This window comes from Tenrec ecaudatus, chromosome 9 (genome assembly GCF_050624435.1).
Source record: "Tenrec ecaudatus isolate mTenEca1 chromosome 9, mTenEca1.hap1, whole genome shotgun sequence".
Lineage (NCBI taxonomy): Eukaryota > Metazoa > Chordata > Mammalia > Afrosoricida > Tenrecidae > Tenrec > Tenrec ecaudatus.
The window spans coordinates 147116890-147131059 of NC_134538.1; the positions used below are offsets into that span (position 1 = coordinate 147116890).

Below are 14170 nucleotides of genomic sequence, written 5' to 3' on the forward strand. Positions count from 1 at the left end.
AATTAAGGACGTCTGAATTAATCTTGGTGTTCTGGGAAATTCTCCCTGGATCCGAGTCCTGATGTTAAGCATAACTGAGCAGTCACAAACAGAACACCTCTAGCGGTTTTGAGATCACTCGTGACTCCCGAGAGAGCGTCTCTGTGTACCTGCTTGCCCAGACACATGCACACGTTCCAGGCTACGTACAGCTTCTGGGTTGCAGTTTTCCCTCCTGGGATTCAAAGCTCCCGATTAATAAGAACTTGAATTCCACCCTTTTCATTCAACAACCACACTCACGCTCTACGTGGGTCCAGTGTATGTGTTCCATTAGTGAAAGACATAGGTCAAGCCAATCGGGTTTAATAATTCCACGGTTTATGTTTTACCCACTTGAACATATCAATTCTGTCCCACTAAGTCCATTCACTGTTGACAGATCCACCAGGTCACCTAGCCTCCCACTTGGAGCATTTAATAAAGTCTGGACCCCAAATCCTCACAAAATAGCTAGATGATGACACAACCGAGTTAGTGGTTCAATTAATGGTGAAGTCTTAGTCTTTAAGGTCCAGAGATCTCTAGCCACCAAGGGCAGATGGGAACAGGGTGCAGCACTGTCTGCACCCCAGTTCCTTTTCCCCATCTGCCTCTTTTCCTTAAAAGCTTTGGCTCCAATCTTCAATTCTGTCTACAAGACCCCAGGGGCGAGGGGACTGTGGACAGACCCACATTCCCTCCCTGAAAGAATGGTCAAAATACCCTGGTGGAAAAAAATACCCTGGTGGTAGGGACTTGGAGCTGGAGCTGGAATGCTGGCCACTGATAAGTACCCCAGGCCAGCCTCAGCTGGACCCCTAGTGCTTTCCTGAGTGGGCCACAGCCATCTTTGGTTCCCTCTACAGCAAACCTTTCCCCTCTTCCCTGTCCCTACACAGTCAGAAATGACTGGGAGCCAATCTCTAAGCTCCATTCTCATGTTTAGGCAAGGCTAAAACTCACCCATCTGATTCCTCTAAGAAACTGGGGTTTGGGTTCTTAGTGAAAGTGCAACATTGGTAAGACGGCAACATCATTTACTCACAAGGTCAGGCCAACCTTAGGCAGGCAGTCCAGGGGAGGACAGGTGTGAAAGGATGATTTTAACCCCATGCTGGCCAAAAGCAGATGATTACGGAAATCTCTTAACTCTCTTGGTGGGTCATACAGGGTGTGTTTAGTCTAGATTGCTTCCGTTGACCCTAGGACCTAACTAGAGCAAGCTCCGTGGTACCAGGACCAACACACTGTTACTTAGCCCTTCGGACTAGTGGACAACTTGTCCCTTCCCCAAACATTCTGGTCCCTTTCCAGCCTGGATAGATGTCCCCAGAAAAGTGGGGCAGCAGCACACCATCAGACTGACTGAAAAGATGGAGTAAGGGCTGGTCATGTGGAAAAATAGTCCCACTGACCACCCTTGGGAGTCAGATCTACTCTTAGCTCTGAGTCGGGAGCATAATGAAAAACTCTGATGTTAAAAGATTCTGTAACTCTCTGTGCTAGCCTCTGGACCTACATCAACACTCTCTCTCTCTCTCCCATTCATTTTCATTCTTTCTCTCCATATCCCCAGGGCCCATGGATAAGGCGACGTTAATGGCATTTGGCAGAAAATCCCATCCCACTTTGAAGAAGCCTCCAAACCCAGCACAGCAAAGGATGCGTTAAGAATCAGGGGAGAGGCCGTCAAAGTTGGGGTACCCCTCCACCCCGCCCCACCCCAATCCCTCCACAGAAATCTCAGCAGGCTGTGCAAAGGGCATCATCTCTTGCCCGAGGGCCACCAGCTACTGCTGCCCGGCAGCCGCATTATCACTTGCTTCTCCTCGGGGGAGAAGTGCAAGATGGTCAGTATGGCCGTGAGCGTCTGCTGGCGGCCCAGCGCGTCTGGCAAGGTCAGGAAGCGGTAGATGATGTTTTTGAGGTACTCCAGGTTGGCTCCCTCCCTGCTCTGGTCCCTGATGTTCTTGTCTATGTGACTCTGCAGGGCTCCGACCTCCTCACGGTGCCGCTCCCGGTCCTCCAGCAGCCGGTCCTGCAGCTGATGCACGTCGGCCTCCAACCTGTGCTTCTGCTTCCGCAGGGAGGTGATCTCCACCTCCTTGCGGGCCAGTTGCTCGGCATACAAGAAGAAAGTGGGCTCGTTGCCCGCTGCTAGGTGCAGGGCTTGGGTCAAGCTATCTGGGGGTGATGGGTCAGCCGGGTCTCCAAGGGTCCCAGCCCCCACAGGGCTTTGGCGGCCTGGCAGGCTGGAGGCCAGGGCTACCGAGCGCAGCTGCTCCAGCTCCAGGTCCTTCTCGGCCAGCACAGCCAGGGCCCGGTCCCGCTGCTTGTGCAGCTCCTCTTCCAGCTTCAGTGTGCGGTCCCTGAAGTCTAGCTGACTGCGCTCCAGCTCCTGCCGGTGCAGCTGCTGCAGCCGCGCCAGCTCCTGCTTCCAGTCCTCAGCCTCCTGCCGGTGCTGGCACTCCAGCTCTTCGCAGGACAGTCGCAGGGAGATGTACTTCTCCTTCAGCTCCGCCAGCTGCTCCTGAGCTTCCTCCAGCTCCTTCGCCACGTTGCCGTCTCTGGTGTGCTTGCTCTTGAGGACCACCTGGGCCCTCATCTTGTACCGCTCAAACTCCTCCTTCAGCTGCTTCAGCTCCTGCTGGTAATAGAGCGCAGTGGCCTTCTCCCCGTCAGCGGCCTCCGAGCTGGGCATTATCTCCAGGTCACTGGGTTTCTCCAAGTCCAGGGTCACCTGGCTCTTCCTAGAGGCCACCTGCAGCAGCTGTTTCAGCTTCTCCATCTTGTCCTTCAGGACATTGACATCCAGGCTTGACTCCTCCCCGTGGCTGTCCAGAGGGGACCGGCTGGAGGCTGCAAGGGCCAGCGTCTTATTCTCCAGGTCCAGCTGCAGAATGCGCTCCTTCAGCTTCTGGATAGCGAGCTGGTCCTTCTGCTTGGCCTTCTCGTAGGTGCCCAGCAGTTCCGACACCTCGGATATCTGGTTCTCCAGGGCAGCCACCCTCTGCTCTTCCACCTGAGATTGTTGCCGGAGCAGTTCCTCTGCAAGGGCTGTCTGCAAAACAAGGAAACAGGCAGAAATGCACCCAGGCAAGCCACATGCCCTCCCTTGAGCAAGCTCTGACAGCATAAGTGGGAGAAGCAAACATGTCAAGAGAGTGGCCTGGCAAGAACGGGAGCTGGGGATTGTGTTCGGAGGATTGGGGTGCTAACAATGGTTCCTGCTTGGGTTCTGCTCCCCAACGCTTCTTATACCAAACCCTGGTCTGCCATCATTCGGTGATGGCACACACCCAGCTCCCGGACAGTGCCACCTTTGTCTGTTCTGTGCCGCCCCACGTCCTATTACGAAATCACCAGACTGTTTGCTTCCCTCTCTTCTGACATTCCCGGAAGTTCAAAATGCAAGTAGCGCTCCTTCCACACTACAAGGATACACTGTGAAACAGCACACCTTGCCAGAAGGGCAAATTCTGTTGGAAAGCAATTACCAAAAGCTCTTCTTCTCCAAAAAACTTTCTCTGCCTCCTTGAAGCTCAGCCCCACACCTTTCCCTTCACTGGGCTGCTGCCAGTCACCACACTGCTTCACTGTGCCCAGGTGGTAAGATGCCAGCACCCAGAGGCCCGGGACTGCCTGGCTCCTACCCCAGGCTGCACTCAGAAACTCCACATCCTGTTGGAAGCTCACCCCGTGGGAACTGTCACTTCCCAGGGCTTGCTGGTGGAACTTTCCAGGTGGCATTTAAAATACCATTGCAGCCACTTGGTGCTGACTCCCACAGGAGGAAAAGCCTTCCGCTTTCCCACTTCTGGTGAAATGGCTAACACTTGAAGGAAAGGGGATAATTACCTTCCTTATTTCCTGTTGCAATTGAGCCTGGAAATGGCTCTTGAGGCGGGCGGCCTCTTCCTGGAGATCCTGCAGCCGAGGGTCGGGCTGGTTTTTTTCATTTCGCAGAGTCTGCAGCTCACCTTTCAGCTCCTCCACCTGGAGGGTCAGCTGTTTGGTCTGCAGTTCAAACCCTTCCACCTGCCCCGCAGCTAACGCCCGCCCTGCCAGGGCTTCCCGGGTCTCTTCCAGCCGGAGCTCCAGGTCCTGGCGCTGGGTCCTCTCCTCCTGCAAAAGCTTCTGGAGCTCCCGCAGCATCAGGGCATGGTCACTCTGCTCTTGGGCGCGATCGTGCTGCTGCGTGATGAGTCGGGCTTTGGTCTCTGCCACGTGCTCCTGCAGCCCCTTCAGTTCCCCCTCCAGACGGCCCCTCTCCTCCTCGGCCTTCTTACAGGCGTCCTCTAAGCCCTGTTTCATCTTCTTCTTGTCCGCCAGGTACGAAGCCTCCATGCGGGATTTCTCCTGGGTGACGGTGGCCAAAGAGCTGGTCAGAGTGGCCAACTGGGTCTTCAACTGGTGCAGGCGCTTGTCCGTCTCCCCTCCTGCCGACGGCCCGTCCCCACTGCTACTGCTGACGCCACTCTCGGACCCGCTGGCCTCTTCGGACTTTGGTGACAGAGGTCCACGGGCCGGTCTATCATCTTCCACCCCGAACTCACCCTTGGTGCTGGTGAGACTGGCCGCAGTATCAATGCTGGTGGCGGTCCCCGTGCTATCCCCGCTGTGAGTGGAGCACCGGTCATCAACGGAGTCCGGGAAGGGGAGGCCTGGTGCCTGGGCACCTGTGAGGCCCACGTCCGCCTCATGCGACACCGAGAGCACCTTGATGCTGGCTTCCAGCGCCTCTTTCTCCTTCAGGAGGCTTTTGTAGGCGCGGACCACATCCTTGAGGCGTGCCTGGTACTGCAAGAGCTGTTTCTTCTGCGCCTCTATGGTCTCCAACAGGTCCTTCTTGCTTGGGCCGCCCCCAAAATTCATGCCAAACTTCTCCATGGGCGTGCGGGGCTGGCTGCTCCACGGCAGCTTTCAGGAAGGCCACGAAGATGTGGCACTGGCAGCAGGCGACAGGGACAGGGTTGTCGGGCCGCACAGCCACTTCTCTCAACAGTCCCGGACCGGATGCGGGTCGGCAGGACAACCTGGTAAGGCAGCTGCCCGGTCGCCGGTGCCGAGGGCAGGGCGGGTTCCGGAGGCGGGGCGACGTGGCACGAGAGGGGGGCACGAGCCACTGGGCGCTCCCCGCTCCCCAGGTCCCCGGCAGCGCCGGCCGGCGCCCGCGGCCCCGCTAGGGCCGAAGTTTACACTGAGAGCAGAGCCATCTCCACTTCCCGACTACCGCGGCCGGCCCACAACGGCGCTTCCGGGTCCACGGGAAGTGACGACAGCACGCTGCGGACGCAGGCTCCGCCCCCAGCGTGCGCGGGGTGGGCGGGGCCGCTCCTGCCAATAGATGTAGGTGGCCTGCGGAGGGCGCGGTGCGACTCAGTACCCGAGTGGGACCCGAGACACAGAGAAAAGGACTCGGGTTGTTGGTTTGTTTCGTGTGGTTGTCCTCGCTCCCTGAGCTTGTCCTCGCTCTGCAATGACCGAGTGTTCCTACCAAACAAGAACCGGCTACGCGCCCCACCCTAGGGGGCCCGTCACCTGAGTCCCCATGGTACAGTTCGAGTCCCATTTGAGACCACAACGGCTACTTCTTCCAACAGAATGCTTGCCGCCTAGTAGGCAGAAACCACACCAAAAAACAAACTCACCGCCATCGCGTCAGTGGGGAGTCATAACGACCACCTGTGGGTTTCCGAGACCGTAGCTATTTAGGTGAGTGGAAAGCCCAGTCTTTCCCTGCGGAGTTGCTGCTGATTTCAAACTGCCAGCTATGCGGATCGCAGCCCAACACTTAACTACTATACCGCAGCTCACAGGGACTCCTCTAGTAGCAGATAGGCTACTACAAATATTTGTTGAATCATCTTAGAGAACTTAAGAAGGGCGCAAGCAATAAGTAGAACTTCTTAAGTAGTAAGATGATTCAACATTTGTAGAGGGTACTCTACAGCCTGTACATCATGAGTGCCGAGTATGTGCCACACAGCGATTTTGTTAGTCTGTACAGCGATCCATCATGGGGTTTGTTAGCATTCTTTTACAGACATGGAAGCATAAAGCACAGATTAAGTAACATACCCAAGGTCTTACACAGCAAGCTTAGGAATCCTATCCAGATCCGTTTTTTTACTCTCGACATGAAAAGTAAGTGTTCTGAAGAGACATGGCCTTCTCTCAAAAAGCTCAAAATCTAGTTAGGAGCCAGGCATGCAAATACGAGTGTAGTTATCCTACCAAACCCACCGCCACTCCGCAGAAGTCAATTCTGACGCGTAGCCACCCAATAGCATAGAGTAGAACTGTTCCTTAGGGTTCCGTGACAGTAACTCTTTACAGGACCGGACAGCTTCAGCTTTCTTTCATGGAGCATGCCAGAGCAGTGAATGATTTAATGGGACTCATCTAGCCAAAGTCTAACTCCCACTAGACGACCTTTTCCTGCAAGAAGGTAAGAGGAGGCTGGTAAAAGGTAAAGAAAGATACTAATAGGATGCACCTATGAGTAATTATGAACAGGAATCCCTGGAAGGTCGTCCTATGGCGTATAAAATGAGCCCGCTGAGAAGCAGGAGGAAGGGTCTCATTACTGACAGGAACCAGGAGTGGAATGAGACTCCTATGTAGTGAACTTTCTAGATCCAGAAGCCAGCTGTGACCAAAGCAGCAGCAGCAGACCCAAGATCCAGAGCATGAAGCAGAGTGGTGGACTTCCCAGCCCTCTGTGCAATTAAAACTGGGTAAGTTCATACTGGAGGCTGGGTTGCCGCTGGGCACTTAATTCAGGGAGCTAGGTTTGTTGACCCATGGAGCTTGAGCTAAATGCCTTTGGGTTCAGGCTTACAGTGTAAGTGTGCCCCTTTGGCCATTTATTAGCAGACCTGAAGGAACTTTGTATCATGTCTGATAAACTCTATCCTGAGGATTTCTCACTGGCATTACAACCTGTTAACATAATAAGCCCTTTAATCATGAATATTGTCTGTGAGTTCTGTGTAGCAACAGATATCAGAACATAGAGATAAAGTAGGGAATACCAATTAAGACAACACAGAGCAGCTGGTAGGTTTCAACCACCAATTATTTTTTTCGTTTTAGAACATTTTCTTCATTCCTGTACTCATTTTACTAGCTCTCCATTTCCCTCACAACTTCCCCTGCCAAACCCCCAAGGAACCATTAATCCAGTTACTATATAGATTTGCCTTTCCTGTATTTCACATGGAGGAAAACATTAAGGAGCTGATATCAAGGAGTCGAAGGAGGAAGAGAATGTTTTGAAACTGTTGTAGCAATTGTACAATACTTTTTAATGTGATTGAACTACGGAATGATATGACATCTGTATTCGTTTTCAATAAAATGGTTTTGAAAAAAAACTAAATACAGTAAAATAGATAAAATCCTCAATCTAAAAGAAACCAGAAAATGTGAAACACTTACAACAAATATAAATGGATCCTAAGGAGCAATTGAAGGATAAAGTATCAACCGCCAATCTTGAGGTTAGCATCTCAATGCTTAGCCCATTGTGTCTCTAGGGTCCTAACTAGCATACCAGTATGTATAAAAACCTAAAACTCAACCCAGCATATACAGTCGATTCTGGTGACCCGATAAGGCAGAGCAGTGCTATCACACATGGAGGGTTTCTTTGAAAAAGGAGACTGCCTCCTCCTTCTCCCGTGGAGTGGCTGGTGTGGCCAAGTCACCGACCTTTTGACTAGCAGCCCAACAATTACCCAACTGCACTACCAAGGATCTTTTTCCAGTGGGCATAAACCCATTGCCATCAAGTCGCTTCCAACCCATAACCACCCTGTAGGGCAGGGTAGACATGCTCTCGAGGGACTCCAAGACTACAAATAAATCCTTATGGAAGCAGACGCCTCATGCTTTTCTTGCTGGGTTCAAAGTGCTGACCTTTCAGTTAGCAGTCTAAGGCAGAACCCATTAGGTCACCAAGGTTCCTTTCAGTCTGTATTCAAAAGCAATATGGCAGCTAAGAGCAGGAGAGCCTGTCTAGGATAGGTCGAGAAGATTCTCAGGGAAAATACATTGGGATTTGAAGGATGAGTAATGATTTCCCATCTTACCTAGACATCAGAGAAACCAGTATGCCCAGCAGAGAAATAAGTTTTCAAATACTCCTGGGGCATCCGAGAACGTGGTTCGCCAGGAAGCATTAAGAACCACATGAAGCAGTATTCAGTTATGTAAGTTTTTAATCAGTATAAGTGAACAACATTCCATATATTTAGGTTTAAAAAGCTGTCCTCTATGTGTATACTTCCTCGATAATATTTTAAGGTCTATACCATTGGCTAGATGAATATTAATATCACCAATGACCCATATTACTCATCAAATTGACAATGCTGCCCCTAAAGTGCACCCTAGGGATCGCTCTGAACAGCAGATATGGGAATAACTCACACTTAATCATAAGGCCTACTCTAAGAGCAATGAGTCCTTATGATAAGGCCCTGCTCAATGCTTGCCCTCATGAAACAATCACTGAAGACATGGGTGCTGGAACAAAGTGTGGTGGAGAAGTCAGATGGTGTCCAGCTACCAAAAAGAGCAGCTAGGGCAGCGGTTCTCGACATGTGGGTTGTGACCCCTTTGGGGGTCGGATAACCCTTTTACAGGGGTTGCCAGATTCATAACCATAGCAAAATTACAGTTATGAAGTAAAAACTAAAATAATTTTGTTTGGGGGAGGGGGTCACCACAACATGAGGAATTGTATTAAAAGGTTACAGCATTAGAAAGGTTGAGAACCACTGATCTAGGGTCTTACAGGTTTTATTCAAAACAAGCAGCCATCTAAGTTAGATGTCAGATAAGTCCACACAAAAGAAGCACAACAGATAGTGTGATCAAAGATTATTAATAATAAAATCTGTGATCAGAGAGGGCTATATTAGAGCTTAAAATCTGAGCACCTGGTTTGAAGAAGGCTATGAATGATAGTAAAATCCACTTCAGAGTCCACACATGGATTCCCACAGTCCAGTGACCAAAGATATGAGAAGAGGCTTGTCCTCAGATAGAAAGCATTGGAAAGTGGATTACTGCAGATAAAGTTAGGTTAAAATTTAACCTCTGACCATTTGTTTCCCCTTTTGATCCATTTTTAATTTGTTCTAGTTCTTATTATTTTCTGCTTCCTTCTTGATTGAGGTTTTCCTGTGTTTAACTTTGTTGTTGGGATCTTTTTAATATGATTTTCTTTGTATGAAATTCCAGATAGGAGCCCTGGTAGTGTAGTGGGTTATGTGTTGTACTGATAACCATGAGGTCAGCAGTTTGAAACCACCAGCCACACCACAGGCGAAACATGAGGCTTTCTAATCCCGTAAAGAGTTACAGTCCTGGAAACCCACAGGGGCAGTTCTCATCTGTCCTGTGAGGTCACGATGAGTCAGAATTGACTTGAAGGCAGTGAGTTAGTGAGCATCTTGAATAAATATGTTCTTTGAGCAACCCATTTTTGTAAGGTTGTGATTCCATTGTCTCTCTGAAAGGAAGTACAGCGAGAAAACTCCTAAAAGCAAGGTGGGCAAGACTTTGTCTCACATACTTTGGACAGTTATCAGGACAGACTAATACCTGGAAAAGGACATCATGCTTGGTAAAGTAGATGTCAGTCAAAAAGAGGAAGATCCTCAACAAGATTAACTGCCAAATTGGCTGCAACAAGGGCTCAAATGTGGCAGAGGATGGCAGTGTTTATTGTGTTTGGGGTTGCTATGAACCAGGGTACCTCTCAACAGTTGGAGTCTCCAACGCTCCACTACTTATGATGGACAGAACAGACAGAAGATCATAAAGTACACCAGCTCCAAGACAGACCATATGCTCAATCACCAAAAAGCCTCAGTAAATTTTAAAATATTAACTTCATAAAAAAAGAAATCCAAGATAGGTCTATCTATAAAGATAGTAATTAGATTAATAGCTTCTTAGGGTTTCTATGGCAGGGAAGATTGGGGACATGGGAAGCTAATAATAGATTCAAGAATAGAAAGCTCTTCTAAAATTGATCATGAGAATGAATACACAACTCTTTATAATATATTTAAACCCTTGAATGGCACGATACATGAAAAATATATGTTCATTAGGCACATGGTTTTATCTATTTATAATGTAGATGTTTGGACTTAAGACAATCCCGTTAGGGTAGGAGCTCAAAGTTAAAGGATGGAGATGGCACAGATGAGGCTGACACAACAGGTGGCTGTTAGTTCCCATCAAGCCAATTCTAACTTATAGAGACCCATGTGACAGAGTTGAACTGTGCTGTGTTAGGCAGGGTTCTCTAGGGCAACAAAACCAGGACACTTGATATAGATAGATAGATAGATAGATAGATAGATAGATAGATAGATAGATAGATAGATAAGGAATCTAATGGCTAATTACTCCACACAGCAGTACAGAGGACTCAGTTTCACTCAGTGTGATGGAACAGTTAATAAACTGAAGATCCTTCAACTCACACAGGCTCCTGGTCCAAAGCCCACGAAGCAGACAGTAAAGCCTGCCCTCAGACGAGACAGGCAGAGTAGGCCTGCAGGCAGCAGGGTGGGGCAGCAACAGTGAGTAGCTCAAAGCATAGTGAAGCAGGCCCCAGTAGGGTCTCAAGCTATAGCACTCGGCAAGACATGAACCAGGGATGGCTCAGCCCACAAGTAGTGCAGCATATGTTTGAAGCAAAGGACTAGCTCAAGCAGCGGGAAAGAGACAGGAAGCTGGCCTCAGAAAGCATTTATCTCAGTCACCCTCCAATCAAGCTGTGACCTGATTACACTCCGCCCACAGGTTCCTATGGAGGCCTAATTGGCACAATAAACCCATCAGATGTGCCTGTAAGTTTGCTAGGTACACCACTTGTCAACTTATCACCCTTTGCCAACCTCGCCTTAAACCATACATAACCTAGGAACGGACGATTGTAAATTCATACTTGTACCTAGCATGACACAACTAACTTGTGCACCACTAAAAATGTACTAGCCCTGCTTATTTCTTAAATTTTATAGTAAGTAATAAAATAATGAAAGGAAGAAAACAAAGATATTTGCTGGGTGCATATTTGTGCACACGAATACACGTATAGCAAAACAAAAAGAAAACTCAAAATAATCAGTCATCATTTCTGCTATGGCTCATGCGGTCATAGCCGGTATGTAGCACTACCTTCTTCCATCACCCAGATGGCAAGTGGCCGCTGACTGAAAAGACAGCAGTTCAAAGCCACCAGCTGCTCCACAGGAGCAAGATGCTACAGCCTCTTCCATAAAGATCTGCAGCCTTGGAACTCCCGAAGGCTGTTCTACTCTGTTCTCTAAGTTCACTCTAAGTCAGAGTCAACTCCATAACATTGGTTTCCGCTTTTCTTCCATCACCCATTCCACATTCCCCTTGCCTTCGGCGAACACTTCAGGTGCTGTTGTTCTGGATTGTGCCGCACATCTTGATGAGCCATACTGTGTACTTTATTTCTTGGGTGTATTGGACAGGGTTCTCTAGAGAGACAAACCAGATTGCTAGTAATTATATATAAATATATTTATAAAGATAGATGTATATTTCAAGAAATAAACGGTTAAATAATATACAGATAGATAATACAAGAAATTGACAGTTAAATTATAAAGCAGTGAGACACTAGCAATCCTTCAAGACTTGAGAGCTGCCAGTTGCCAGTCCCCTTCTGTAGAGAGAGCTGGGCTATATATACCCAGGTAGCAAACAGCAAGGCAGGTCCCCAACTGTCAGTCCCCAGCTCCAGAGATGAACATTCCAATCGTGTGGGCTTAAAGGGACCTCAACTTACAGCGACACAGTCCACAGGCTAGGCATCCCACAGGTAGTGTACCCCTTTAAACTGAGGCACAGAACAAGCAAGGTGAGGCTCACCGAGCCATTTATCCCTCTGCCCTTCAGTTAATCCTCCTTGTGTTTATCGGCCAGGCTGGCACAATAAACTATAGCATTGGGGCTCACTGGGTCTTTTTGGACTAGTTATATGGCTAGAAGCAAGCATGAATGGTAGAAGTGGGACCTGAGGTCATTCAGAAATGTCTTGTAAGACGTCTGACTCAGGCACCACACCAAGCAATACCGCAAAGGCTCCTTAGGCACAGGTAGGTTAACAAAGTCAGCGGGATAATGGCATTCCTGAAGAGGTGGTTTAGCGGACAAAGATAGAGTCTCTCTTCAGATGACTGCAGTAAGGGGCTTGCTTCTGTTGGCAGGAGTGATTCAACAGAATTTAGGGTCTTTCATGCTCCCATCTCAAGTTTTAGGGTCCCATTTTTTTTTTCTCAACCAATGCTTTCCATTTAATTTCAGACGCCGTTTAAGATGGGAAATCCACTTGTAAGTCAGCCACTCTTCTAAGACTTTGGGTTTGCTTTTCAGAATTCCAGCTCTGTTACTACAAGAATGGAGGCTTTCTTTCAGGGCCCAAGGGGGGAACTTTCAGGTGGTGTTTGCAGCACTTGAGCTGTGTCAGAGACGGAGCGATAGCTGACCTCTTCTGACTTCACAAGGGGAAGGAAAATCAAACTCATTACCCAAGGCCAATTTCTACAAGGTTGAGATCAGACATGCCCCCACCCTCCACCCATCAACAATCCTGACACTGAATGTCCCTCCTGCAGTACTTCTCAGCTGAATGTGATACTTCTGTGTGGAAGCAGCACAGAACTCACAGATCATATTCACAATTATGAGCTTTGTTAAGGTGGTTAACAGGTTGTAATTCAGAATCATAAATGCTCAGGACAGAGTTTTTCCAGTCAGGACAGCCTGTTCTAAGCTGTGCCTGCAGGAAAGTCAGTCTCTCTCTGCTCTCTCCTCCTCTCCTCTCCCCTCCCCACTTCTCTGGCTCTCTCACCCACATAGTCCCTTGGCCTCTGCCCCATCAGGCAAGGTTGCAAAGTTCTTTAGTGCTGCTGATAAATGCCCAAAAGACACTCCACTCCACCACAGGCCACAGACAGAAGGTGGTCAGCTTTAGCTCTGTGGGACAACAAACCCAGCTCCCCCAATTCAGGGCCTGGAGGCACTCTACAAGCTTTACTTGCTTCGTGGGAAGAGAAGCCCACTGCTGTGTCTTGTACTCTAGCTCTTGATTCTCCTGTGGTCATACCTTACTACTACGCATACTATCCCGGTATCAGGCTTTTGGGCCCTGGATCAAGGAGATTCAATGAGCAGGGAGCTTGAGGTTCAATGTACTCACTCCATTCGTGGCGCTTCATTCTTGCTGCCAATGATATTCCACCTTTTTGCTTCTGAGATGGCTTATTTTAAACTCAGCAGGATGGCAAAATTGACTAATTCTTATGCTGAAGTTCCAAGTTTTTACAATAACTTTAGCCATGTTAATAACCACTTTGACCTGAATCATATGAGGGGGATTCCTAAAAAAAAAAAAAAAAAGATTTTTCCCCAAAGCTATATACTTAAGTTGTTTTTGTTGTTGTTGTTGCAAAACAACCTATCACCTTCAAAGTACTCTCCATTACACTTAATACATATGTCAAATCTGTGATTCCATACTTTTCAAACATTTTTCAAACTTATTTCTTTGGATGGCTGACAGCACCTCCCTTGTTTCTTTCTTGACCTCTTCGACATTGACAAATTGCTGTCCTTTATTGTCTCTCTTCATTAGCAGAAACAAAAAGAAGTCGCACAGAGCAAGGGAAGGTGAGTCAGGTACATGAAGCAAGAGAGGTATACTGGGTTTTTTTTTGCCAAAAACTGACGTACTGAAATGGCTGCATGAGCAGGTGTATTTTTGTGGTGGCAAAACCAGTCCCCCTGTCTGCCACAAATCAGGCCTATTTTGTCACACACTGTTGTGCATTTGTTTTTCAAAACCTCTATATAGAAAGCTTGATTAACAGTCTGATCTGGTGGAAAGAACTCCAAATGCACTACAAGTCAACATTTTCGTCCATTCAGGAAGTTGACAGATGTCCAGAAGAAGGTTTGTCATCAACCTACATTTCACCTTTTTGAAATGAGAAAAGCACTTGTACACTTGAGATTTTCCCATAGCGCTGTCCTTGTAAGCTGTGTTCAACATCACAACTGTTTCTTCAGCTTTTTTCTCAAGCAGGAA

The 14170-nt window shown here is 48.4% G+C and overlaps 1 protein-coding gene across 1 annotated transcript; it reads right to left on the reverse strand.

Annotated features, from left to right (window-relative positions):
• Positions 1–343: 343 nt before the first annotated feature.
• GCC1 (GRIP and coiled-coil domain containing 1) lies at positions 344–5277 on the reverse strand. Its single transcript, XM_075558631.1, has 2 exons — positions 3880–5277; positions 344–3082 (listed from the first exon to the last, which is right to left on the reverse strand). Exons 1-2 carry the CDS (start codon positions 4909–4911, stop codon positions 1787–1789), a joined length of 2328 nt encoding a protein of 775 aa, XP_075414746.1. The 5' UTR covers positions 4912–5277; the 3' UTR covers positions 344–1786.
• Between the last annotated feature and the right edge of the window lie 8893 nt (positions 5278–14170).